The following is a 26,431-nucleotide window of genomic DNA, read 5'->3' on the forward strand; positions in this document are numbered from 1 at the left end:
CTTCTTGAGCTCAGTTGAAAAATTACTCCTTTAGTGAAAACACACAGATAGAGCTGATTTTAAATCCTGATTCCACCACCTTTTACTTTGGTTAAGTTGCTTTAGCATCTTGAACTGCAGTTTCCTGATTGGTAAAATGGGTATAATCAGAATATCTGCTTCATAGAGTTATTGCGAGGGTTGAATGGGGTGATGGCTGTAAAGTGCCCAGCCCTCCCAAGTGCATGGAGGTTTGTAGAAAAAAGCTGCGGATGAGATTTGGGGAGGATGGTCGCTGAGGGCCAGAGTAGTGAGGGAGGGCTTTGTGGAAGAGGCGGCACTTGGATTGGGCCTTGCAGGATTACCGTGCTGTCTCCTGGCAGAATTAGGGACATTTTATTTTATTTTTTCAGTTGGAGGTGACTCGGGGGAGACAGGCGCAGGGCCTGGAGAGTGAGACAAAGCAGGCTAGAGCCTACTTTGGGAGCCTGGAATGACCGCTCATTAAGGTGGCTTTGTTCTGCAGTTAGCTCGGAGGCACAGGAGGGTTCTGGGCAGAGACGTAATGATCAGGGGTGTGCATGTGATTTGGTGGGTGAACCCCTAGACAGACCAGTTAGGAAGCTGTTGCAGTTGGCCCGAGAGAGCTAAGTTCCGAGGAAGGAGTGGCGGTGAGATGAGGGGGACCAGGGGCTGAGCGTGCAGGGAGGAGCACCTTTCTGTTCTCCCCTAATACTCCAGGGGAGGAGGAGTGACTGATCTGGTTAATCAGAGTCCAGGACGTTCCTTGGGCATCCTTGATAATGGGTGGGCTGCTGCTCCCTAAGGCAAAGACCCGAGTTCCAGGTTCTCCTCTCTAGCCACAGACCTGGCCTGGCCTGGCGCTTGTTGGGCAGACGGCTCCCCTAAGCCGCACATAGCCGCCTCATTCAAAAAACACAAACCAGAACTGCTCCATTTTATCAGAAAGCCCTGCTCTGGGTATGAGATTTTCAGGTTCTCCGATTCCCAGCCTGCGATTGCTTTCTGCATTCGACCCCTTTTAGAATGCTGCGAGTGGTCGGGGTGGTTGGCAGGGCCGGGTCTGGGCTCTTGCGTCCACGTAGAAGCACGGAATCCACACCCCTCAGCTCTCATGTGCTCTGTGCAGAGGACGTGCTGTCCCTTCAGGCCTGGGTTATCTGTCGGGTGACCAGGTGTGTGTCCGAGGGATGGGGAAGAACCTTGTGGCTGGGTGGAGAGTGATGCCATGGCCACACGAGGAAACCTGGGAGTGGAGGTCAGCCTGAGGGACATGCCTGGGGAGAAGGGGCGGTGACACAGTATCGTTTCCTGTTCACCTCCTTCTGTGCTGCGCACCCATCTTGCATTTCCTCATTTAACCCTCCAAGGACCCTAGGAGTTTGAATTATTATCCCCATTTTCTGGAAAGGAAACACTCATGAAGATTTAAATTATCTGTAGCCACACAGTTTTTTAGCAGTAGAGCCAGGATTCAAAGCTAGGTCTGTTTGTCTTCACCGCCCAGGAATATTGAAGGAGGTTTGGGGAAACCACCCAAGATGATCAATTTTCAGTTCTGATTGTTTTGCTCAGGCGAGACATGCCGTCTCCATGCCTCCCCTAAACATTTATTATAACTCCACTGGTGCCAAGCATATGAGCCCTGCGGCTGTCTTTGTGTTGCCATGGCAGCTGTTCTTCCTCAAGGCCACCTCAGCACACATCCCCGCTCTCCCTGCAGTGGTCCATGTACTTCAAGCTTTCTTTGACTGCTCTTCATATGAGGTTCAAGATCCTTGGTCCTGCCCACTTCGTTAGCAGGAGGGCCTCAGTCTCCGGCGGGATATTCCATCAATCCTGAGTCCTTGGGAAACTGTAATGTTAGCTCGGGGTATTGGAGTTACTGACCAAGGGAAGCCCGTGCCCACAGTGGTTTATATTTCTTTGATCTTAACAGTGTAGTTGGGTGGAAAGAGCACAGAATTCGGGGTCATTCTGACCTGGGATTGAATTTCAGCACTAGAACTTGTTGAAAAGCTTTGCAAAATCTCTCGGCCTCTGTGAGCCATCGTTTCCTTTCCACAACCACGAGGCTAGTAACGCTTAACCGCGTAGGCAGTCGTTAGGGTTAGGGGTATTTTAGAGATGGGAAAATGTCTCAGTCCACGCTTAGCTCTTAGCTGATGCTGGGTAAATAGTCGTTTCTATTGCTAATGCTTATAATAAGAGAAATAGTTTATGCTCTTTGGTTTCCTGACTTACCTCGAGACCCTGATTTATGCTGGGGGCCCTCTACCCCCCAGAATGTACACACATAGAAATTCATGTAGGCTCCTGGGGGCTTATTCAGTTGACCTCGGGTTCAGAACCCCCAGTCTTGAGGAATGACAAAACTACATGTCCTTTGTGGGATTGTGGCACAGGTCTTTCTCATGTTGTCAGCTCTTAGGTTGGGGGACATGTGGAAGAAACGTGATACAACGTTAGTAGCGTTTCTTAAAACATGTAAGAAGGTCTTAACCTAGGTAGCTGAATTAAATTTTTATAACAAACGAAATGGAGAAAGGAATAAATTATTGCTGAACACATATACACATGCACTAGAACTTGAACCAGACATGAAAAATGGGTCTGATAGCTGTTTGTATAAAGGAGGGAACTAAATCTGGGAAATGACGTAAGCGGACCTGTAATTACTGTGCTTGTGAGCAGTACACACTCTTAGCCTAAAATTAAAAAGTTGGCATGGCCTTTCTAGATGGCAGGCACATTTGTTGTGAATTTAAAAATGGCTTAACACAGATTTTATGGTTCTTATTCTCTCACCAATTTTCAGGAGGAGGTTTTTAAAAAGCGAGAGTCAGATGACTGTGTTGTGGATTGGGATCATTGCAAAAGAAATCCAAACCCTTGTCACAGTGTGGAAGTGAGCCAAGAGGCTTGGAATCAGAAACACCTAGAATTAGGCAGGTGCTGTCCCTTAGTGACTGCGATCTTAGATAAATCACCTGTGTGAGCCTGTTTCCTCATTCAGAATGAGAGCAATCCCATCTCCGTCCGTGCGTGCGTGTGTCCGTCCGTCCGTCCGTCCATCCATCCATCCATCCAACAGATGTTTATTAGCTGCTGTTCTGCCACATAACAAATAACCCCAAAACTTTGTATCTTAAAACAGTAATCATTTTATCATATCTCATGATTTTCGTGGGTCCGGGATTTGGATAGGGCTCAGCTGGGTGGTTTTCTGCTCTGTATGGTCCAGGTCACTCATGGTATTAACTGGTGAATGGGCTGGTCTGGAGGGATTGTGACTCTTCACTCCCATGTCTAGTGCCTTTTGGGGGATGGCTGGAATGCTAAGCACAGCTAGGATTGTCAACTGGAGCATGTGTGGCCTCTCCAGCATGGTAGTGTTAGGGTAGTCTTACTTCCTTAGATGTGTGACTTATCTCCCAGAGAGTGTGTTGCAAGAGACAAGAGTTAGAAGCTGCCAGTTTCTTAAAGCCAGGACCCAGAAACTGGCAGTGTCACTTCTGCTATATTCTATTGGTCACAATAGATACTGCCTTGCCTAGATTATAGTTAGGAGGGACATAAACTCCACACTTCTTAGTGGGAAGAAGGTCAAATAATTTATAGCTATCTTTATTTTGCCATGAGTGCCTGCTATGTGCGAGGTACCATTTTAGGTGCTGGAGATACAGCAGTAAACAAAATACAAAAAAATCCCTGCCCTCGTGGAACTTACATTCTGTTGGCGGGAGACTACAAACAAAATCCATAGATTAAATACTACATTCAAAGATGCTATCAGGAAGAATCATGAAAGGAAGGAGTGTGGAGAGGGAGGTTGTGGCGGGGCTAGTGCTGGTGATTTTATGAGGGACGGTCAGGGAAAACTGGACCGCGGTGACATTTGAGCACAAACTTGGTGGAAATGAGGCAGCATCCTGGAGAAACGTTCCAGGCAGAGAGAGCAGCAAGCGTAAAGGTCTTGAGCTGGGAGTATCTGTGGCGTGTAAGAGAAACAGCAAGACAGGCAGGTTGCCAGAGCAGAACAGGTTGATGGGAGAGCAGCAGGAGGAGACGTTGGCGAGGTAGTGGGGGGCGCAGGTGGAGGAGGGCCTCACGTGACTTCATATAAAGCGCCTCGCCCAGTGCCTGGCACAATAGTAGCCATTTGACACACCGTGGCTTTTATTACCCATGTAACCCAGGTGTGGGTGCTCCCAGGTCCTCACTCCACTGCCCGCTGCTCAGCCGCAGCAGCTCTGCCCTGGTGCATGTTCTCGTTCTGGTCCGTGACAGCTCACAGAACACAGGAAGGCAAAAAATAAATAAATAAATAAATAACGAAAGTTTTGAAAGGTGAACCCTCATAATCTACCTCATGTCTATAATAGCATCAGTAAGACAGATGGACTTTGCGTTAGTGGCTTTTCTGAGATAGGGGGCAGTGAGTTTGTGTGTGTGTGTTTGTGTGGGCACACCGTGGGTGATTCTTGAGAGATCAACTTTTCAATTAGAACCATCCTGGAAAGTATTTTTATTAATGGCCAGGCAATTTGCACAAGGAGAAATCCAAACGGTTGTCAAATATATGGAAACATGGTGCCAATCAAAGAAATGCAAATGTAGACTCTTGCAAAGAACCATTTCATACCAATTAACAAACATTTAAGAAAATATCAGCACTGGTGAGAAATCAAAAGTCAGGAAAAAACCTTTATGCACAGAGCTAGTTTTTGCTGTATTATCTGTAAGAACAAATGGTCTGAGACAGTAGGGAGATAGATAAGTGAGTTATGTTATACTCAATGAAATGGAGAAGTATGAAGGTCATGTGGTATCTTTCCCTGAGCATTGCCTAGTGACCACATCTAGCCTTTCCCTTGGACTAGAATTGAGAAAAAGCCCAGTTTTACACCCAGGTGTAGCAGCTTTGTAGACTTTTCTACTTTTTTAAAAATAACTCTTCTCTTGACTCTTAAAGGTTTGTTCTTTTTGTATCATCATTATTCAGTTGCTATGTGCTCTTTGTAGGTTGTGGTATAATGAAATAAAGTAAAATGTGAAAAAAGCCAGACCAAATTTAAAATTCTATAAAAATTATGGCCGTAGGTAGACAAGGACCAATATGAAAATCTACAGTTTGAAAATGGTTTAATTTGTTGGCAAGACTGTATTGTGGGAGAATGTTCTTATTCTTTAACTTTAGAATTCTGGTAATGTTGCTTTAGTATTATTTGTATGATAAAAAAAAGCTTTCCTCTCTCTAGAATTGAATTTCTATTTACTGACATTTACAATGCATGATAGGTTCTTGGTCCAGTTGTTTTAGATTAAAGGTTTAGGGCAATCTTATCATCATCTGTTTGCCCAAGGGGAAAAAAAACATTTCATTTTAAAGTGGTTTGTTTTTTTTGACAAAACGTTACTTTAAAAATGTTTACTTTACCTCCCATTATGAATATAGTCTATACTTAGTATAAAATATATTAAAAATTGAGAAAAATAACGTCATTAAAAACTCATCTGTGATCTCATGTTTTGGTATTTCTTCCAAGTTTTTAGTGATTTTTTTTTTAAACTATTATGGAATTTCAAATATACACAGAAGGAGAAAGAATCAACCTCTGTGTACTTGTCACCTAGCTTCAGCAATCAAACTCATAACTAACCTTGTTTCATCCATGCTCTCCCCCATCTCCCTCCCTTTCAACACTGAAATATTTTAAGCATCTCCCAGACATGTTATTTTATCAAGTTTTCAGTATATTAAAAAAAAATACCATTTTTACTTCAGAAAGTTCAGTCAGTATTACCAAATAGCAAATTGACTTTTAGATTTCCTGATTGTTTCATTTAAAAATTGTCTTAAACAGTTTGTTCAATTTATGATCCAGACAAGGCATACACATTATATTGATTGATATATCTCTTTAAGAAACTTTTTATTTTGAAATAATTTTAGACATAGAGGAAAGAATAATATAGAGAGTTCCTATATATCCTTCACCCAGTTTCCCCAACCCCCAGGCTGTGGACTGGTACCGGTCTGTGGCCAGTTAGGAACCGGGCTCACAGAAAGAGGTGAGTGGCAGGTGAGCAAGCGAAGCTTCATCTGTATCTGCAGCCGCTCCCCAGCGCTGGCATCACCGCCTCAGCTCCACCTCAGATCGTCAGGCATTAGATTCTCATAGGAGCACCGGTCCCTTGTGCCAAAAAGTTGGGGACCACTGTTGTAAGTAAGCCATTATCATCGTGATTTATTTTGTTGCTCAGACTGCCCCAGATTCAGACATTGGAATCTCCTTCAGATTGATTCCTGTGTTGTTTCAACATGCCCCATCATTTTTTGAGCACTTACTTTCTAGGATCAAAGTTGTCCTCCACTCATCTTTTTTTTTTTTAACCCCAGTCCTGGAATCAACCATTTCTTTAAAAACCCCTTTTATTTAAGAAGAATATTTGGAAACCGAGGTTCGAATGACAGATGTCCTCATTATACCGGAGTGTCATTACTTCTAGACCTTTGTCAGGGGACAGAGCTTAGAAATAAATGTATTCATATACTGATACATACATACACATATTTATATTTCTATGTCCAACTATGTGAGAGTGTGTGTCTGTACATATATATTAAGGAAGTTAGGGAAGACTAGAATGAACTCCGGAATCAGTATGAATTCATGAATTCACACTAACTGTCCTTAACTTTCTTAATTGTTATTCGATCCACAAGTTCTCCCTCCTTTTCTCCCCTTAAAATTTATTTGTTGAATAAATTAGGTCTTTGTTCTTTATAGTTTTTCACATTCCGGATTTTGCTTGTTGTGTTTTTGTAATGTCATTTGTTTCTCTGCTGACTCTTTTTCTAGTAAACTGGTAGGTAGATAAGATGCATGATCAAATTCAGGTTTAATTTTTGGCAAGATTTACATTATAGGTTGTTTGTACTTCCAATAGAAGATACAGAATATTTGATAATTCCCATTTTTGTGATGTTACTTGCCATTGATAACCGTTTGCAAAATGGTGATAATTTAATCTCCTCATTCCTTCTTCATTTATAGCTGAATACTTTTATAGAGAAATAATTACTTTTCATCATCTAGTTACCTTGGGGTATTGGTCATACAGGAAAGACACACTAAGAATTCACCAAAAGTAGTTGTATTGGTTTTCTATTGCTGCTGTAACAAAGTACCATGACCGTGGTGGCTTAACAACACACTTTTTTTTATAGTTCTGGAAATCAGAAGTCTAAAAAGGGTCTTATTGTTATTATTTCGATGTGTTCTCCCATAGCCTTGACAACATTTTGTTTGAACATTTAGAAAACAATCAGCATATTATACAGTATCCTGGTTTGCTTTAACTCATAATTGTGCATTTTTTCATGTCATAATCTTTTTTTTAATTTTCTATTGTTGAATATTTAGTTTCTTTCTGGTTTTTCAGAATTAAAAATAATGTTGTGATAAATATCTGTGTAAATTCAAATTTTAGCTTATTCTTAAAGTTGGTTTTCATAAGACTTTAAATGAGAAGGAAGTACACATTCGTTAAATTCATCTACGAGCTTGCTGTCATACAGCAGTAAGGTAAACAGGTGAGAGATTAGTACCTTAAAATTTTTGTCAAGTAAATTTCGTTTTTTTCTTCTAGGATCTTAGAAACGAAGTTGAGAAATTACGCAACGAAGTGAATGAAAGAGAGAAAGCAGTGGAGAATCGTTACAAGGGTCTGTTGAGTGAAAGCTATCAAAAATTGCACAGGCAAGGGCAGGTGATCAGACGTCTAGCAGAAAGCACCAACCAAGAGGACCAGGACTTGTTGCTTCAGGTACCAAAATGTTTTTTCCTTTGTATTTAAATCTTTTGTCTCGACATAGTTTTTTTTTTGTTTGTTTTTAACTCTTTCGAAGGAACGCTGATGTAAAAAATAAGGATGGCAAAAATGATTATCGTCTTAACTGGCATCTATCAGAGCACTTCAGGGCTTTCCCTGTGTCATTTGGGCCTCAGCCACCAGGATGGTAGTGAGTTTGGAGGAATAGAAGCTCAGCAGAGGGAAGGAACCTATCCTGGGTCACATGACTGGGAACTGGCAGGTCCCTTTCAGGCCCTGACTTGTTTTGCTCTCGAGTCATCTCGCTTCACTGGGGTCCCTCTGCCGTCAGTACTTGCCGTTCCTTCTTTGTGCTTTGCCCTTTCATATCACTGTACTTTCCCGCTCACTCATCCTTTTTGTTTTGGAATATCTTCTCGTGAGATCGTGTGGTGAATTTTTGATTCAGCTCAGACTTACAGGTAGCTGTAATAGATTCAACATGCGTATTTAACTCTGCTTCCTGCTGAGGCCTCATTAACATGCAGCGAAGGGGTAAAAAGATACAAACCCACAGGACTAGGAAGGGGGTGGTACCACAGTAGGTTGCTGTTTGTATGATAAGTGGATGGGCAAGTGGAAACTACACAGGATTCCACTTTCTGCACATTCTGGCTCATGCCTTTGGGATGAAAAGCTAACAAGGAGCAAGCCGATTCATCCTGCGGGATCCAGAATGCTCGGCAGGCAGTGGAGGTGTCTGCTGCCTTTGTAAACAGGAGATTCGGCCGGATGCTGGGCAATTAGGTGGCCTTTTTCTCTTTACTAGCAGGAAACGGGAGCTTTACTCTCTGGTGACCTTAAATCAGAGAGGCTCTGGCCTGGGGATCATCAGGTGCATCTGAAAGCAGGAGTGGATCTTTTCAGTGAAAACGAGGAGGAAAACGTGTGCGCATCCAGCCGTGGGATTCCTCCAAGAAAAGACCGAAAGATGCTGACAGTTGGGGGCCCTTTAACGAAACAGCTGAGTCCCCACCTGGCTATCTCACAGTGAGGCTGCCGCTGATAGGCCCTCTCCACACTCAAAGAGCTCTGGGCGCTTTTATACTCTTAAAAGTAGTGGCATGCCTTGGGTTCCCGAAACAGGAGAAAAGTGTCTAAGAGGAAATATAAAGGCCAAAGCAGACAGAGCAAAGTCACACAAGAGGTAATAGAAACAGTGGAGGATGGGAAGGAAACTACACAGCTTTTCAACAAACTCAACACTGACAACTTCAGATAAGAAATAAGGTCAGGATCTGATAAAAAGATGTTTGGAAAAGAAGAATGACCTATTGGAAATTGGAAGTATGATTATAGATTTAAAAGAGTTAAACGAGTTGGACGGTAAATTTGAGTAAAGCTTCCAGAAAATAGAATTAAACAAGCAAAAAGATGGGAAAATGGGAGAGAAACGAAGAAATTCGAGGCTTGATTGGAGAGCTCCAATATATGACTGACAGGAGTTCCAGAAAGATAGAAGAGACAAAGCATAGGGAAGGAAATTTTCAAAGTAATAGAAAATTTCCCCATTAGAAGGATAGATAACTCTGCATTGAATGGGCCTGCTCTGTGCCTAGCACAATGAGCGAAAAGAGACCTATAGTCCCATGCATGTCTTTATGAAATTTCAGAACCCGGGCAAGGAGAAGATCTGAAAGACTTCTAGAGAAAGGAGAATATGGGTGCACATACAAAGGGCTGTATTTGCATCATTGTGAAGGAGCCTTTCATATGTGATCAGATCCCAAAGTGGTCTCTGCAGTCTTTCCTTTTTCTTCCTGCGAGTCAGATCTCCTCAGAGAGATGGGTGGTTCATGTTTTGTCAAATCTGTAATGTTTCAGGAGAGACTGTATTTTGTTGAGTTGTGACAGACAATCTCTCCAATCACTGCAATAACCTTGTAGGATGGGAAACAGATCCAGGGGTGACACCCTGGCCAAGGGAGCTCAGGATTGGGGCCTAACCCCAAGCGGCCAGAACCTGAGCTTGCTTCGTCACACCCACGGGGGAGCTGTCATGGCAGCGGCGAGAAGGAAGGTTTGCGTGCGGGCATGCTGCTCTCCTCGCTGTGGTAACGCGTAGACGGAGTGCATTACAGTTTTTTAATTGCCTAATTTCTTGGCGTGATGGAAAGAAAATACTTAGAGGACATATGGATATTGCGAAGAAAAAAATAAAATATATTCCCTTAAAGAGTGAGAAAAATCTCTTAATATTTTTTTCTTGATAGAAACTTCCTATGATTTATTTATTTTTTCGTTAGAAATTCAGTGAAAAAGATTCAGAAGCAATACAGCAGCAGAATCGTTATTTAATGACTGCGGAGGATCTCAAGTTCAGGAGTGAAGACTTAATAACGGAAAAGTGCTCTGCTCAACAGTCACCAGGCAGCAAAAGCATCTTCTCCGAGGTAAGCGTGACTGAAATTGGACGTTCGCATGCGAATTCATATTCTTTTCTGACAGATATTTGGTAATTCCTTTGATCTAGAGATCCTCAGATGCCATTGTGCTGATAATTGAGCTTACAGCAGGTGAGAGGTGGGGGTCTTCGTCTGTGCTCCTTACAGATTAGTGTCCCACAGCTGAGCTCTGGTGTTTGCACTCACTGCACAGCAGACTGAGAAACCACAGCTCGTTAAGAGGCGAGCCTCATATTTGCTCTCCCAGGGTTCACCTCTCAAGAACTGCGTAATCTCGTGTTAAGAAAACTTTTCTGTTCAAATGCATGGAAAAAAGGGCACAGCAGGCGCTTCCTGGTCTGGCCCCAAGTTCTCTTTCCCCTCTTATTTTCTTTGGTGCCCCATCATCGCTGACAGCAGCTCACTTCTGTGGACTCCTGCCAATGTCACATTTATGCCTTTCTGCGCCTTTGCACATGCCGTTCCATCTGCCTGGAATACCTTTTCCTTCCTTGTTTACCTGGTGACTCCTGAACCTCCCTACATGCCACTCGAGTGTCACCTCCTCTGTGGCACCTTCCCTGAACCCGCTTAGTGACAACTCTTCCTCTCTGGTGCACAGCACTTCGCGTGCCTGTCCATCGTAGCACTTCATCATAGTGTTGACATTACGGGATCCACCTTTCTGCTTTCCCCTCACTCCAGGGCATCTCACGTTTGAATCCTGGTGCCGAGCCTAGTGCGTGGCTCAGTAAACGTGTGTTGAGTGAATGAATGATCCTCTTAGTTTGTGAGAGATGCGTAGAGTTTGGGCAGCCAGATACGGGAAAGGAAAGGAATTCACTCTAGGCTAAGTTTTGTTTTTTTTTTTTTTTTAAAACTTGTCCTTAATTAAGTTTATACATTCAGAAGACAGAGAACTCTTATGCAAATTAGTTCTCTGATGAACAGCTCTGCTCACGACTTGTCTCATGAAGGGTGATTCTCAGAATAATTAACCAGTGCAGCATGGGTACGGCCATTGGAACAGACTCAGGCGGTAGGGCTGGAGCAGGGCCCCGGAGGCCTGCTCTTATGCCAGGCACCAACCCTGTAGTGACTGGGTCCTGGAGAGGTCTCTCGGACTCTGCGGGGAGGAGCTGGCGTGGCTGGGCTGGTCCGGGTGGGTGGGTCAGGGGTTATTTTACAACTGGCGTAGAAGTAGTTCGGGATGTAGCACCAGTTCCAGCCATGCACTGTGCGTCACTCAGCGTCACTCAGTGTCACTCAGCGTTAGCCTTGGGCCGGGGGCTCCATTGGCTGAACACTGGAAGCTCTTTCTTAAGTCCGCCCATTTGTGGGTCTTCGTTTTTCTGTGCCTCTGGAGTAAGATGTCAGCATAAGTGAGTGGAGCCTGGGGGCCAGGCCGGAAGTCAGGAGGCCTGGCTTCCTCTTTTGGCTCTGTCACTTCACCTGAGTGACCTAGGGCAACTCTGATGACTAAATTTCATAGGGCTGAAATTTAGTGATTCTAACTTACATATAGTTGTTTGACTGTGACCAAATTTAGTGGGGCGCTAAGATGCAGCCTGTAGTAGTAAGGCGCAGTCTGCTTAGGTGGACAGATCTTCACTCCTTTGAATATATTTAAACTTGACTATTTTGAGTCATGTTTTAGTCATGTAAAAAGTGTCTCAGTGTCGAACAGAATGTTTATAAATTTATTGAACAGGCCAAGTGTTTCAAAATTGAATCTCACTGGCTCGACTGTCCTCACCACTTTTAGTTTGTGATGCTGGGCGGTGTCTGCGCTTTCATGTAACCACAAGCGTAAAGTCATTTCATGGGCATTTCGGTTATATTTAGATCCTGATGATGTTTAAATTACTGTGCAAAATATCTCTTAAGGGTCTTAATTCTGTTCTGCAAGGGTCTTAATTCTGTTCTGCAAGACTAATTGCAAATTGTGGATAAAGAATTATAAAATTATCATTTAAGAGTTGTAGATTTCTAGGTATCGGCTTAAGAAATCCAAACTGTTGCAGCCCACAGTCCCTGCCCCCGCCACACACCCGGAAAGGTATACTTTTCAGATTTTAATTCTTCTTCGTAGAAAACGTGGATTTTTCTCTACTGTGCCCTTGGCCATTTTGTGTTGATTTAGGTTTTCTCCTCTGCCTGTTTCTACAGAGGACTTGAAGCTGTGATGATGTCTCCATTGACTCTGGGCTGTCTGTTTTCCTTCTAATCATTGTGTGAGCCTAAGAATTAATGCTGGATGATCAGGGAATTGAAGAACAGAGAATAAAACACTCTGACCATATTTACCTTGCCGCGGCCTGAGATTTCCAGCTTGGCTATTGACATGGTTAGGACATGGCTGCCGAATTTCCTCAGTATTAAAATAAATGTCTTTGTTGCAGAGCTGTGACACAGCTACGAAGACAGACACTGTCTATCTGCCAGGACACTAAATCGCCCTGATTATCGAGAAGTGAGCCGTTAAATTTTCTCTTTACGAATCTGCTGCCTTTTCAGATTATGGTCAGCAGATTACATGCGTTTCCTTCAAGTCATTAAAGAAACTACGATAGAGTAGAAAATGCCTCTGTGACCTTGGGCGGGTCACTTCATCTCTCTGAAACTCATGTTCCCAATCTAGAAAATGGGAAATTACATGCTTATTTCCTGAGAGGATTAGAAATAGTATATTTTAGTTAAGACCCTTTCGGTGGCAAGCTATAGAATCAAACATTGCATATTTGAGCAAAACAACAAGGGAAGATCATGTTTATTGGGAACATGCTGGAGGCCGTCACTGATGCCAAGGGAGAGTTGAGTAGCCATTGGGGAAGTGAGGGCGGGGAGACCGCAGCAGCCATGTGGACAATAGAAGTTGATGACTCTGGGGCTCTGTCTTTGCCATGACTCATACCCAGTGACTCCTGGACCTCTGATGTCTCATTCTGAATTTCTGAATCCCTGGAGAGAATTGTACTGGTTTAGTGTAGACACAGGGGCTGGCTAACAGGGGAGAGGAGTCTTCTAGGGACTCGCCCTTGTGTCTGAGGGACAGATCTCAGATGAAGCAGGGGAATGGTGGTGAGCTGGGTGAGCTGTGGAAAACGAACTGCAGAGCCGGACACACAGTAAATTTGTGGTGATCGTGAGTCTTCTGTGGCATGAGCAGCCTCCTGTCTGGGTTGTTTCTTGTCTGGAGGGGCAGAATGGAAGGCGGAGGATGAGGGCTGCAGGGTGGGGGTTTGGTCGCTCCCACTCAGAGGTGCTTCTCCTTATCTTGCACTGGGCAGCCCGGCCCTCCGCCTCTGTGCCGAGGAGATCCACTGGTGTGTCAGCTCTGCTGAGGGAGCCAAATGACTTCATTCTAATGGGGCATGATTCAACGCAGGGGACTAGGTGATTGATGAAATGGACCCAAATGGCTCCGAAGAGTTCATTTATTTAACATGGGTGAACAATTTGCTTCTAGGAAGATGTTGACTCACTCTGACTTCCATTATGCAAAATATCCACAGGAATCTCTGCTCTTAAGATTCATATCGGTTCCTGTGTTCCCTCCTTCCCTGTTTAATCATCAGGTCAGCAAGTATTTGTGGCAACGTTTGACCTGTGCCAGGCACTGCCCATGAGGAGCCCCCAGTCCCGGAAACAGGTGGATGGGTCACCAGCCCCGGGGTGAGAGTGAACCAGGGTCACGGAGCGGGAAGAGCGCATCTCTGTCAGGGGAGGCTTCGGGGGGAGAGTTTGGCCTGAGCCAGTTCCATAAGGTGCCTGGAGTGTGTCTGTGGAAGGGGTGGCTGATGGGTGTGATCTCTGAAGGGGAGTCCCATGGATGGGGAAGGGCAGGAGGGAGTCGGAGGGTGCGGGCTGAGGACAGCGGTGACCTGAGAAACCGGGTGAAGACTTGGACCGGCCGCCAGAAAGAAGAGCAGGGGGCACGGAGCCAGGAGCCCAGGCCTTGACGCCAACATCGCAGTGGGTGGTCCCCAGGGCTTGAGGCCCAGCCCGCAGCGACCCAGTTAGGGTGCGTGGTTCACAGGGCTGGGATTGTTTCGTTGGGCACGTACGTTCCACGTACAAATTCCGACTGTCAGTTAGCTGAACGGACTCCAATAAGTTACTTCTCCTCTCAGAGAATCAGTTTTCTTCATCTGAAAAGTGGGAAGGTTAATATACCTGCCTGGGTGGGTGTGATTAGAGATCATCTGTGCAAAGTACCTGGCATAGCACTGGAGCGTAGGAGTAATAGTTATGGCTGACATTTAGCAAGTGTTTACGCCGTGCCAGGCATCCTTCCGAGAATTTTGTATAGATTAACTCTTTTAATCTCCTTAGCAACCCTATGCAATATGTAGAATTATTACCTCCATTTATAGGTGAGGACATGGAACCACAGTAACTTGTTCAACTTGTTCAGGGTCACACAGTTGATAAGGTCACACACACACTAATCATCACTGCCTCTCATGCTAGATGCTCGAGAAACAGTAAGTTTTTTTATTTTCTATGTCACCGTTGGCCGGCTTTTATGTGGCTGACGGTGATGACGTTACCTCTTTTTTAAAGCACCCAGTGCTTTGTATCTTTTATGGGGCATTGGCAGGTGGACCTGGAGCCCAGCTGCCTGAGTCCACACCCTGCCTCCCGCTCTGACCTTGGGCACGCACTTGGCCCTCTGTGCCATTTGGGGAGAGTGGGAACACCTGAGCTCATCGGGTTGTCGTGGGGATTAAAGGAGAAAATGCCCGGAAGGCACTGAGCACAGGACAGTGGCTGACAAGCTGAGGACTCGATAGCCCTTTGCCCTGATACCTGCGGGATTCTTCCCCAGTCTGTTCTCTGGGACCCTCTGTTCGTGCATGGTGTGTAGAGGTGGGAGCCGGGAGGACCCCACATGACACTGACGCTGTGCACAAAAGGCATGCGGGAACTCCTTGTGCCAGTGACATGTGGCAGGATTTACAAAAAGGTCTGACATTTCTAGCCGCCTCGGTGACTGGCTTATCATGACCAAACTGGTGGTTTAGCATTTATTTAAACCTTTAATTAGCAGGTGGTGCCTTTGCCTTGTTTTGTTCAGGACTAGAACATAGCCGTATTCTCTCACGTCAGGGGTTCAGCTGTTTTTTGCCCTCTGCATCCCTTTGGTAGTCTGCTGAAACCAAGGACCTCTTGCCTGAAAAAAACCCTTAAATGCATAGGATTATAAAGGAAACCAAGTCTTTTGAAATTTAGGCATCGAAATATTAAAACATATACTAAAATGGTGCTTGTTTATTAATGCATTAAATAACAAGATCGAGTGGTGAGCATAGTGACTACCGTAGTTTTGAAGTACTGATAAGAAACATTTTGAGATATCCACAACATATACAAAGTACCTATTTCTTTCATTGACAGTTGCAGGAAAACATTACTACTGTGGTTTGTAGCAATAGCGGTATCCTGTCAAGTCATCATTAAGGGATGCTAAGTTTCAGTTAGAGGTTAGTGAAAATAAAGATGTAATTCCCCTCCCCCCTTTCGTGTTCATCCAGCCCCTGAGTTTTAATCAGGTTAAGAACTGTCCTAGGTAGAATCTTAACTTCAGGAGAAAGCATAAGCCAGTGAGAAATGCAAGGGCGGCTTGCCGCCTCATTCTCTCCAGTAACCCAGGGTCTCTCTCCCAGCATTGAGAGAACATCTAGTCTGCGCTGGGCACTGTTCTTCAAATTTTCACCCGCAGTTTTAGCATCCTTTTATGTTTCTTGGCTGATTTATTTATTATCATGATGGTAAATGGTGATTTTTTAAAGTTTATCATTTCTTCTACATTTATTAGGAATAAAGAAAATCCCTTCTTCCCACTTATTCCTTGATTCATGTCAGCATGGACTCATGAATTCTATTTTATTTAGTAGACGATAATCTGTTACTATCGTTATTTATTTTGCTGCTCACATTGTTCCAGATTTGGCCTTTTCAGACTGGCTCTTCTGTTCCTCTAACATATCCATCATCGTTTAAGTAGTTCCTTATTTTCTGTCACGAAAAATGCTGTAGACATATCTTCCATTGTCCTTGGTTTTCTTGACCCAGTATTGGCACTGGCCATTTCTTTCAGGATTCCTGGTTCCTTATAATACACAATTTAAATTTTTATCTGCTCCATAACGCCGTGAGGTGGTGGTTATTGTCCACCATTTTACAGGTAGGAGTTCCAAGGCTTCAGTAAGTAACTTCCTGAGATCCCAGAACTGGTGAGTGGCAAGGCCAAAATTTGAACTTTAACAAAAATATCACATTTGTGAATGCTGATTCACAACATTACACCCCCACTTCATAAATAAGGAGACTAAACCTTGTAGAGGTTTGTTAAGCTAGTTACTTACCTAGGTCGCCCAGCTTCTTCCTCCCTTCTCTGTCGTCACTGTTAGGGATGCCTGTGAAATGTGTCACCTCTTCTACTTTATGGAAGTCCCTCGCCCTTAATACTTGTCAGGTTTTGGTTTCTGAATTTCTTTTCTTTGGAACAAGAACAAGTGTGGAAGGGCATTCTTTGTGGTGTCGTGAAAACGTTGACCCGCTCTGAGGGGTGGCTGTTTCACACAGGGCGGGTGGGGTTCACTGTGATGAATTCTTCCGTAGCAGCTACTTCGGGTTAGAAGCACAGCGTTCAGCTTTATTCTGAGGTAAGCGATGGTCATTCCCCACTCCTCCTGCAGGTGGTGCTCTCTGACTGTGGCCTGATCCAGAGCCTGGCACAGGGGATCTGTCACCTTCATCTGGATTTAGAAACCAGAACTATCCACATATGTTTGCATAATGTAAGGATGTGCTCTTTCAAAATTCTTCCCCTAATGTCAGATGCTCGTTGTCATTTCCAGGAAAAGCAACAATTAGAATATGAAGAACTGATTCAGGTGTTAAAGAAAGAGCAGGACATCTATGCCCACCTGGTAAAATCTCTGCAGGACTCGGACAGGTAAGGGCTTCTGGTCGGACGTCACACGCGTGTGAATGTGACCACACACGCACATGCACACACACATATTTTGAATAAATGCTTGTAGTTTCTGAGGCTGCGAAGCCCTATAAGTTTGTTTAGGAAGCTTAAAGTGCTTGGAGGGTGATTGCCTAATTTAAATCACATATACCTATTTTCTGTCAAGAATTGTCTACTTTTGGCAACAAACTTAGGGTAAAAATATAATAATCACTCAGGTTTTTATAATACTTTATATATAGACTTAGAAAGTGCTTCTACGTATTATCTCAAATGAGCCTCACAGCTGTTCAGTGAGGTAAGTAATAACGTTATTCCTATTTTTCATAAAAAGAAGTTAAGTGACTCATCCAAAGTCACACAGGTGGTGCGTGACAGAATCCTGGGACTCAGACAAGTCTTCATGTCTTGGAGTGAGTTATGTCTCTGCAGAATTGCTGAAGTAATTTGGTGCCCGTGAGATGTGGTGAGGAGAGTTGGTTACAGGCTGGTGGTCTTGTTCTAGCCCGGGCTCTGTGTCCACGGACGAGTGGCCCTCTCTGGGCCTCTGTTGGTCCCTCTGTAAATATAGGTTGGCCTCAGCAATGTCTCCTATTAAGAAGTCATCTCTCTACACACTGGGATAGTTACAGGTGAACTGGTGACGTCTGGGGTTCATTTCAGAACAGTGCAGAGCAGACGTGGGCAGGGAACGAGAATGGCCGTGGCTCCTGGCGGTTGGGGCCGGGTGTGGGTAGAGGCGGGAGGGGCTCCTTCCAGCCCAGTTTGTCTTCCTTTATATGTGGCTCAAGTTTTCCATAATAAAAAGTTTTTTTTAAAAAAAATCATCCTTTATTTTAAAATAAATTTTAAGATAAATTATTTAAAAAAATCAGCTCCTCATATGCCCTTCACTTTAGCCATAATGAAGTCTTCGTACGTCTCCCCGGGCCGTGTGCTCTCCTGTCCCTAACCTCGCGTGGGTTCCCGCACCCTGCTGTGTCCCCCACGAGTCCTTGAGCTTTCCTTTTGGGGGTTACCCTTGTCAGGAGGCCTGCGCGCACCCCCAGGAAAGTTGTCCCCTCTATTTCTGCCCTCACAGCTGCCCTCGTGACCTTTGTGACCTGCCTCCTCGTCTGGGTCATGAGCTCCCTCAGCACAGGGTCCTGTCTTGCTTGTCTCCATCTCCTAGTGCCTGTCACAGGAGCCGGTATAGAGGAGGCACTTGGGAAATGTTCAATGTTCTGTAGATGAACACACCCCCCCACCCCAACCTTCTAAGTTCTGAGATAATTTTCAGATTTTAAAACCTGAAATGAGTTTAGGGAAAATGAAAACAGGCTGATGAAATTCTGGGAGTAGCTTCACTCTCTGAAAGGGAGCATTTTCCAGAACCTTCAGTTGCCAGGCATTTTCACTTGGGGGAGTGGTTGAGTACTGTGGGAAGCTCAAAGAGGGGATCGGCAAAGGGAGTTGCAGTGTGCGGTTTCTCCCAGATTCGATTCTGAGAACTGAGCTGAGAGGCCCTGTGCGTGGACACATTACTCTCCAGACCCCTCAACATCACGGATGGCTCTGGGTTTCATAGGCTCTTCCTTAATGTGTAGAAATGTGGGGCGGGCCCGAGGCGGGTCTGCCTGTGACTGACGAGGAGGCTTAAAAGGTTTCCTGTTCACCTTCACAGTCAAAATACATTTAGGGTGAGCTAGGCCTGGGTCCAAAGCCCAGCTCTGCCACTCGCAGCTCTGCGTCTTGGAGTAAATCACCTTTCACCTTGAGCCTCAGCATATGTGTCTGCGCAGTTAGATTGGCTGGCCTCCCTCCCTCTTCCCCTCCTTCCCCGCCTACCCACACTTGCGGACCCCCAGGGCTCAGCTCTCCTTGGCCCCCAGGTCTGGGTCCTTACTGAGACACAGCCTGTCCTGAGAACTAGTACAGTTTGCACTTCCCCGGGACTTGGATTCTCACCCTCGGCACTGTTGGCGTTTGGGGCTGGATCACTTTGTTAAGAGGGGCTGCCCTGGCTTTCACCGCCACAGGCCAGTAGCGCCCTTGCCTGCCCCAGTTGTGAGAACCAGCAGTGTCTCCAGATACTGCCACATGTCCCCCAGGTGGCAAAACAGTCTCCAGATAAGAATCACTATTGTAACTCACAGGAATCAGAAATTTTAGTTTATAAATATTATCTTTTGTTTGGCAGTTGTTAGGATGTGTGGAAGGAAGGAAATGATGTTTTTTGAGCATCTGCTGTGCGTTAGGCACCGTGCCATGCTCTCTCCCACATAACATCGCATTTAATCCTCAGGACAGTCCTGAAGGAGAGCTGTGACCCCTGCTTTACGGAGGAGGAAACAGGAACTCGGGCAGTTTGACCGCCTGGCCTGCGGTCCCGGAGCCCCTCGTCATGTGCTCCTTGGAGTTTGGGTCTCCGACTCCTCATTTCTGCCTCCTCCCCCACTCCGTTCCAGAAAGAGGAGTGCACAGGGCTCTTGCGTCTTTCTGAGCGAAGCATCTTTTGTTCCACTAACTCCTCACACCTCGAAAAGATTCTGGAGTTGGGGCAGCATAGATGACAGACACGGGCACAGCAGCTGTGTACTTTTCACCCTGTCAGAAAGCAGAAGGGGGAGTGAAGCAGTTAGCGTTCCCGGCCCTAATCGCAGGAGCTTCGCTGAAACAATCTCTTTTTTTTTTTTACCTGGTTGAATGTCTCTGTAGCACGACCGCATCCAAGCGAGTGCTGTGCTGTGACACCTCTGTAAGGTTTTCCATCAGCCTTACAAATGGATCATTATGATTGTCTTGAAATGGAAGTAGGTACAAGGCGCTAGTAGGGTTCCTTGCCTTGCAAGAAGGCTGCTTCACAATGAGCCATCGTCGAGGCAGCAAGCACAGAAGATTAGACATAATGGTTTGTTTTTCTTCCAATATATGTTGATTTATGTGTGCAGTCCAATGGATGGAGCGGGAAGAAATTTCTGAAGGAGAAGTGGGGCTCGCGTCTCCAGCACATGTATCTAGAGCGATAGCTCCTATCCATGGTGGGGTTATGGACCCCTTGTGAAAAATCTGTTGAAATCTTTCGGGCCCTCTCCCTAGAAAAAAGCCACATATTCATAAATTTCTGTAGACAGTTTCAAGGTGTTGATGGACACTCTTAGGGAACCATAGGTGAGATGCTGGACAGGGAGTGATGTATTTCTTGGTGTCTCAAAAAGGAGGCTTTTGATTTGTTAGCGTGTTTTGGTAGTCTCGAAAAACGTTCATATGCTATGAACCCAGTAATTGCACTGCTAGGAATTTGTCTTAAGAAACTACCCTGAGTCTGAAACAAGGCTTTAGACACCGAGTTCAGTGAAACGTTATTTATGTTATGCAGATGTCGACTGGGGCCTCTGCTCTCTGAGAGCTGGGTGTGGAGCGTGCACATCAGTAGCAGTTCAGAGCCCAATTAGTGGATCCTCCGGCCCAATTAGTAGCCACTAGCCATGTGACTATTTACATTTAAATTTTAAAAAAGTATCCAGTTCCTCCGTGTGTCAGTCACGGTTTAAATGCCCAGTGGGCACATTTGGCTCGTGGCTGTGGTATTAGCACAGACACAGAACATTTCCATCATTGGAAAAGTTCTGTCGGACAGCCCTCCCCACGATGAAAGCGGATTCTGGGAGCTGTGTGTTTTCTTGGCCTCCTCCGAGTTCTGGGTTGTGCTCTGCAGCTCAGCACTGTATCACAGCGACTGCGACATGAAACGTGACACCCCCCAAAAGTAAGTGTGTTCTAGGATGTATTCGTGAGTGGCTGACCCATCCCAGTGGAGTTCTCTTGGCTCCAAAATTGGTCTTTCTCTCCCTCCTTTTATCGACTCATTCTTTCTTTTTTTTTCTCTTTTTTCCTGCCCCTCACCTTTACCCTGGTACCACCTCTTTTTGGAGTGACACAACCGGTGTTCTCCCTTGTCTCCTCTTCTGAGCCCGGGGGCCAGGTGACACCCGAGCTCTAGAGAGCCACGCTTTCCGTACCCAAGCCTCACAAGGCGTTTTCCAGAGAAGCATTCTGCAGAGTTAAACTATTTTTACCTAGTTCTGTGTACCAAAAACTTGGACATGATCCTGATGTCCACTATAAGGGGGTGAGTTAAAGTAAATGGTGAGACATTTACCTGTTAATAGTATAGAGTCATAAAAAATGATGTTTGCAAATAATTCCCAAAAATATAGGGAAGTCTTTAAGTGAAGATTGCGCAGGTTAGCATTGTACACCCAGAATTATTTCAACCTCGTGAAAACACTCAGGAAATACAATCTGCCATGTGTTAATTGATAATGGGATCATGGTAATTTTTGTTTTCTTTATGTTTTTCTCTTATATTTTAAATCTTCTATAATAAACATGTATTTACTTTTACAACTAGAGAAAAACACAAATGACATAAAAAGCGAAGGAAGGCTTGCTGCGTTTTGCATCTTAAAGCACAAATAGGTCTGTTTTAAAATTTCTGGTGTCTTGTTTTACCAAGTGTCAACAAACTGCAGGCTGAATTAAGCAACATTTTAGCCCTGCGGAAGCAGCTGGAGCGGGATGTGCTCTCCTACCGGAATTTGCAAAAGACGCTGGAGGAGCAGATCAGCGAAATTCGGAGGCGGGAAGGTACTCACTCTCTTATATGTATTTCCCGTTGGTTTTTCCACTTGGAGGGCCTTGACTGAACTTTAGGGGAGTCCTAAAACTCCAGTAGGAGATGAGGCACCCACAGGATCTCATCTGGGGATCCTTTTCTGTGATGACTGTTCATGTTGGCTCTCCCAGACTGTATCCAGCTGGTTTGGGCCTTCATTGTAGAAGGCCCAGCAAACTGCATGAATTCTGCAGAGGGTCTGCTGCAGGATGCTGACCTGCTGCTGCCTGTACTGTGTTCTGCATCATTTGTTGCTTCTAGCTTCAGAGAGCCTTAGAAATTTGCCATCCCCTTTCTCTGGGAAACAGCCCTCATTGCCCAAAATGTCTGGGCTCTGCCTACCACAGCGCCCCATGCCGGGAGCCCTGACCACAGACACGTGGGGGTGAGGTTGCCGTTTCATGGTAAAACGTCGCTTGTCGCATTGCCACGACCGCGAGTGGATTCACTTAGGGAGGGCTGAGGGTCCCGTGGTCCTTGCCCTGCTGTTGCCATCACAGTGACATTTGGCCTTCGCCCGTCCTAGAACCTGAGCCCCTGAGCGTCTGGGTGGGAATCTTCTTCCTTTTTGTATCTCTAGCCTGGGGCATGGCACACGTGGTGAAAATCGGCCATAGCTTTGGTTGGTTTGACATTTCTTGAGCACCTACTGCGTACAAGGCACAGTGTCAGGCACTTGACCTCTCATCCCTGATCCTGATGGTCATCCCGTTAGGTAGAGTAGGTATTGACTTCACTTTACACCAGAAGAAACTGAGGTTCAGGGGCAGGGGTTGGTTTGCCCAGATGTGAGCCAGGACATCTTCCTTCACAGTGTAGCTCTTTCCAGTGTGTTAGGTGTATCCGCTCTTTCTCATGTGTGTTAAACGAGATCACATCAATAAGTAGCCTGCCCCTCCTCTGTGCTTTTCTTCCCTATTAGGATGTGACCTTTGTGGCAGAGGAGGCAGACCCTTATGTAGGTGACCATATTCTCTTAACTCAGATCTAGCACGCAGTTCCTGTGCTTGGCGTGCTCGCTGCCACGGAGGACTGGGAGGCCAGTAAGAAATACATCAGGCACTTATTTTCCTTGCGTTCTGCCCTGGAGGGTTACATCTGATTTCCCTGTATTCTCACCTAAACAGAATCACTCCCTCATTTAGACTGAAATCACCGCTCGCTTGTGCCACGCAGAATGGTCTCCAGGCACAACACTTGATATGCTAATTATAATTCAGAATTGGCTACAGCAAAAGCTTATACAGCCCATGATGAATCCATACTTTGAGATACTAGCCTGAAGAGAAAGAAGGGAAAATTACTTTTGGTCCAAAGCTTAAACTATGTGTACTTATGCCCCCGCCCAGGCCCCCGCCCCTACCCAATTCAAACTGCCTGAAATGGATTGCAACTGGGATTGGTCTTGGATGGATCTATTTCTGATGTTCCTTTTTTCTCTTTCCCCCACTTTTTTTTTTTCTGGCAGAAGAACCGTTTTCATTTTATAGTGATCAAACATCTTATCTGAGTATTTGCCTTGAAGAGCATAATCGGTTTCAAGTGGAGCATTTTTCTCAAGAAGAACTTAAGAAAAAGGTACTGACCTATTAGTTTCAGCGGTTTGTTGGTTATTTGTTTTCTCTTGGGTTCCCGATCAGAAGTGTAAGATTCTGAAAGCCCTTCCCTCTCCTTTCTTCCCTGTCCTCCCTGCCCGTCTTTGCTCTGTCTGCATACGTTACCTGGGGTGGCCTCCCCACGTCCGACAGACTCCTCCTCAGGCTGGAGGAGCCAGCCCAGGCTCGACCTTCCCTAGGAAACGCTCACCAGCCCTTTCATGTAGAGTTAGCCGCCTTTCTCTCAGCTCATTCGCCTCCCTTCTCGTACCTAATCCCATCGATTCTCTGCTCACGTGGACCTGTCATTATCTGGCTGTTTGTCTGTATCCTCTGCCAGGCCGTGGACATCTTGTATCTTATTTATTTCTGATTTTCCAGTACCTGGCACACGTAGTGGAAGTTAATAGATACTTTTTGAAAGAATAAAGATCCAGGTTTGATCAATAAATCTTTTTAAAACTGGAAAGGCTTTTCAATCTGTTGTTCGTTGGTCTAGTTAGAATGGCTTAGTATTTCAGTGTTCTAAGAGCCATTGGTAAGACTAGGAAGCCTGAGCTTGGAGGAGACTGTTTTATTGTAAAATTATCACACACACGTGACAGATTCAGTTTTTGTCTTGGAATAATTTACATTCTGATGGAGTGGACAGAGATGTAAATAAGGAATTATAGCTCGGAGTGCAAGGGTTGCTGGAATAGGCAGTCGTGCAAGATGTAGAGGCAGCAGAGGTTAACTGCTGGGAGTTGTGGAGTGCTCACTTGATCGGAGGAAGCTTCTCAGCAGAAGTTAGCACTGAAGTGGGTTTTGAAGGGTGGCTAGGAGTTTGTTTGGGTAGAGGACTTTCTCAGCAGAGAACAAGAAAATAGCAGGTATAAAGTACAGAAGTAACAGAACTATAAAAGTTTTGCTGTTTTGAGAGGAGTAAAGCAAGGAGCATTGAGGCACTCGTTAATTTTTGAAGATAAGGGAAGTGGGGACGGTAATAACTGCTGCTCGTACCTGCCGTGGCCAAGTTAAGGGCAGGGCGTCGTCCCTGGTTGTCACTTAGTAAGGGTTTATGGAACCAGAATGTTTTCTTCTTCCCATGATCACCTTGAGGGTTGGGTCCAGTTCGTATTCATGTTTTGCTGTATCAGTCATCTGCTATGTATAGTCAGGATAGGATTGCCCGCTTTATTTGAGAGGCTCACGATTATCCCATTAAGAAGTCCTTGGGCAATCACTCGCCATTGTGATTTGAAACCCACAGGGAGTGAAGGTTGGGGTGTCAGCTCAATTCCTTATGTACCTGGCCTGGCAAGGCCTGTGCCTGAAGTAGGAGAACTGGGCTGGCAATCCCCGGACTCAGCTCCGGGCCTGGCTCTACCTCTCGGGAGGCAGCTGCCCTTCCCCACACGACTAGGCACTTCGGCCATTGTTATATGTCATTTAATTCTCCAGACACCCCCAGCTGTGGGACCTCGGGCAGTGAACTTCTTTGTTTCTCAGGTTCTTCACTGTAAAACAGGGATAGTCATACGAGCCCATCTACCTCCTCAGGATTTTTGTAAGGAATGAGAGAGTAAAGCTTACGGGAGGATTTTAGTAGCTGTACATTGCTTCGTCATTGAACACTGTTATTACTGACATTGCTAAGATAGGTGTACAAAGAAGGTGGATGCTGTGAAATAAGGCTCTGACGCAGTCTCAGAAACTCAAGTCTCAGGAGTTTCCTCCCGAGGGTCTCAAGTACAAGATGGAGGGACTTCAGTGCTCTGTGGCCATGGTCACGTTCGGTTCTCTCAGTGACCATTCCGCAGATGAGGAAGTGGAGGCTTAGGTCAGGCAGCTTGCCCAGGATCTCTTTGCCTTGAAGGGGTGACTCTGGGGTTAGAATCTAGGCATGTTAATGTTTTCACTGTACCTAGAGTGGCTTGAAGACTAGAATCAGGCCACCCGATTCTTCATAACTGTCACGCTGACAGCCCTGCTCAGTAGGAAGGTCTGGGCCCAGTGGCGAGGCCCTGGGAAGCCGAACCCCGCTCGCGGGTAGGGTATCTAGTCCTCTCTCTGATCTCATTTCCTAGGTCAGTGACCTTTTACAGCTGGTGAAGGAACTGCATGCAGACAACCAGCACCTGAAGAAAGCCATTTTTGATCTCTCCTGCATGGGTTTCCAGGGGAATGACAGACTTGAATCAGTAGAAGAAACGGAGGTAAGAAGAAACATTCTTGCTGTCATATGCTAATTCCAAAAAAATAAATAAATAAGTAACAGCCCTCAAGACTGCGTCTGTCCTGGGCAGTCTGTATTGAAATTGCCTTTGCTGTGATAGGGGTTTTGAGGGCCCTTTGGGATTAAAGTGGCCCCTTTGAGTTTCTCAAGTTGGATTCACGTCTGCATGGACACGGTCAGTAGTGTTGTGGCCCTGGGGTCTGTGCTGCAGGTGGCACATCTGGATGACTGGTGTGGTCTCGGGGATCTGGAGAGTTGCCAAATCACCAAGTAATTGGGGTAGTGTAGATGGAGCATTAATGAATTCATTAACATTGAAAAACAAGTAAACACATTTCTCATTTACTTTTTTTGTTAATCCTCCAAATTTTGCGCGTCTTCTCACTCTCACGGCACCCGGACTTCAGGACTTGACCGGATGTGTGTCGTTCCTACCCACAGCCACCCGGGCTCTCCTGCACTCTGCCATGTGCAGAGGACAGGCCTAGAAAGAAACAGTGCCTTCAGCCCACAAGCCCAGGTTCCTGACCGAGGCAGTTTTCTGCTGGTGGCATCTGAAAGCTCGGCAGGGCCATGAAAGGTTACGTCACAGCGCTTCTCTCTGCAACGTGGCTTGTGGGCCTGTGCGCTGAGGTGGGGGGCCCCTGTCTGTTAGTGCCGCCTGGGGAGGCGACGGAGGCCCCGTTCTCCCTGGCGGCTCCTGGGTCTCTGCTC

The 26,431-nt window shown here is 45.5% G+C and overlaps 1 protein-coding gene across 1 annotated transcript in view; it reads left to right on the forward strand.

Moving 5' to 3' along the window:
* Positions 1 to 26,431, forward strand: part of CDK5RAP2 (CDK5 regulatory subunit associated protein 2) — a 155,903-nt gene that overhangs the window by 58,813 nt on the left and 70,659 nt on the right. The window contains 6 exon segments of the mRNA XM_039866749.1: positions 7,657 to 7,833; positions 10,125 to 10,271; positions 17,129 to 17,226; positions 21,746 to 21,876; positions 23,373 to 23,482; positions 25,569 to 25,697. Of these exon segments, the coding sequence (XP_039722683.1) occupies positions 7,657 to 7,833; positions 10,125 to 10,271; positions 17,129 to 17,226; positions 21,746 to 21,876; positions 23,373 to 23,482; positions 25,569 to 25,697 (792 nt within the window).

The sequence above is a fragment of the Pteropus medius genome, unplaced genomic scaffold, assembly GCF_902729225.1.
Source record: "Pteropus medius unplaced genomic scaffold, Ma_sr-lr_union100, whole genome shotgun sequence".
Classification (NCBI taxonomy): Eukaryota; Metazoa; Chordata; class Mammalia; order Chiroptera; family Pteropodidae; genus Pteropus; species Pteropus medius.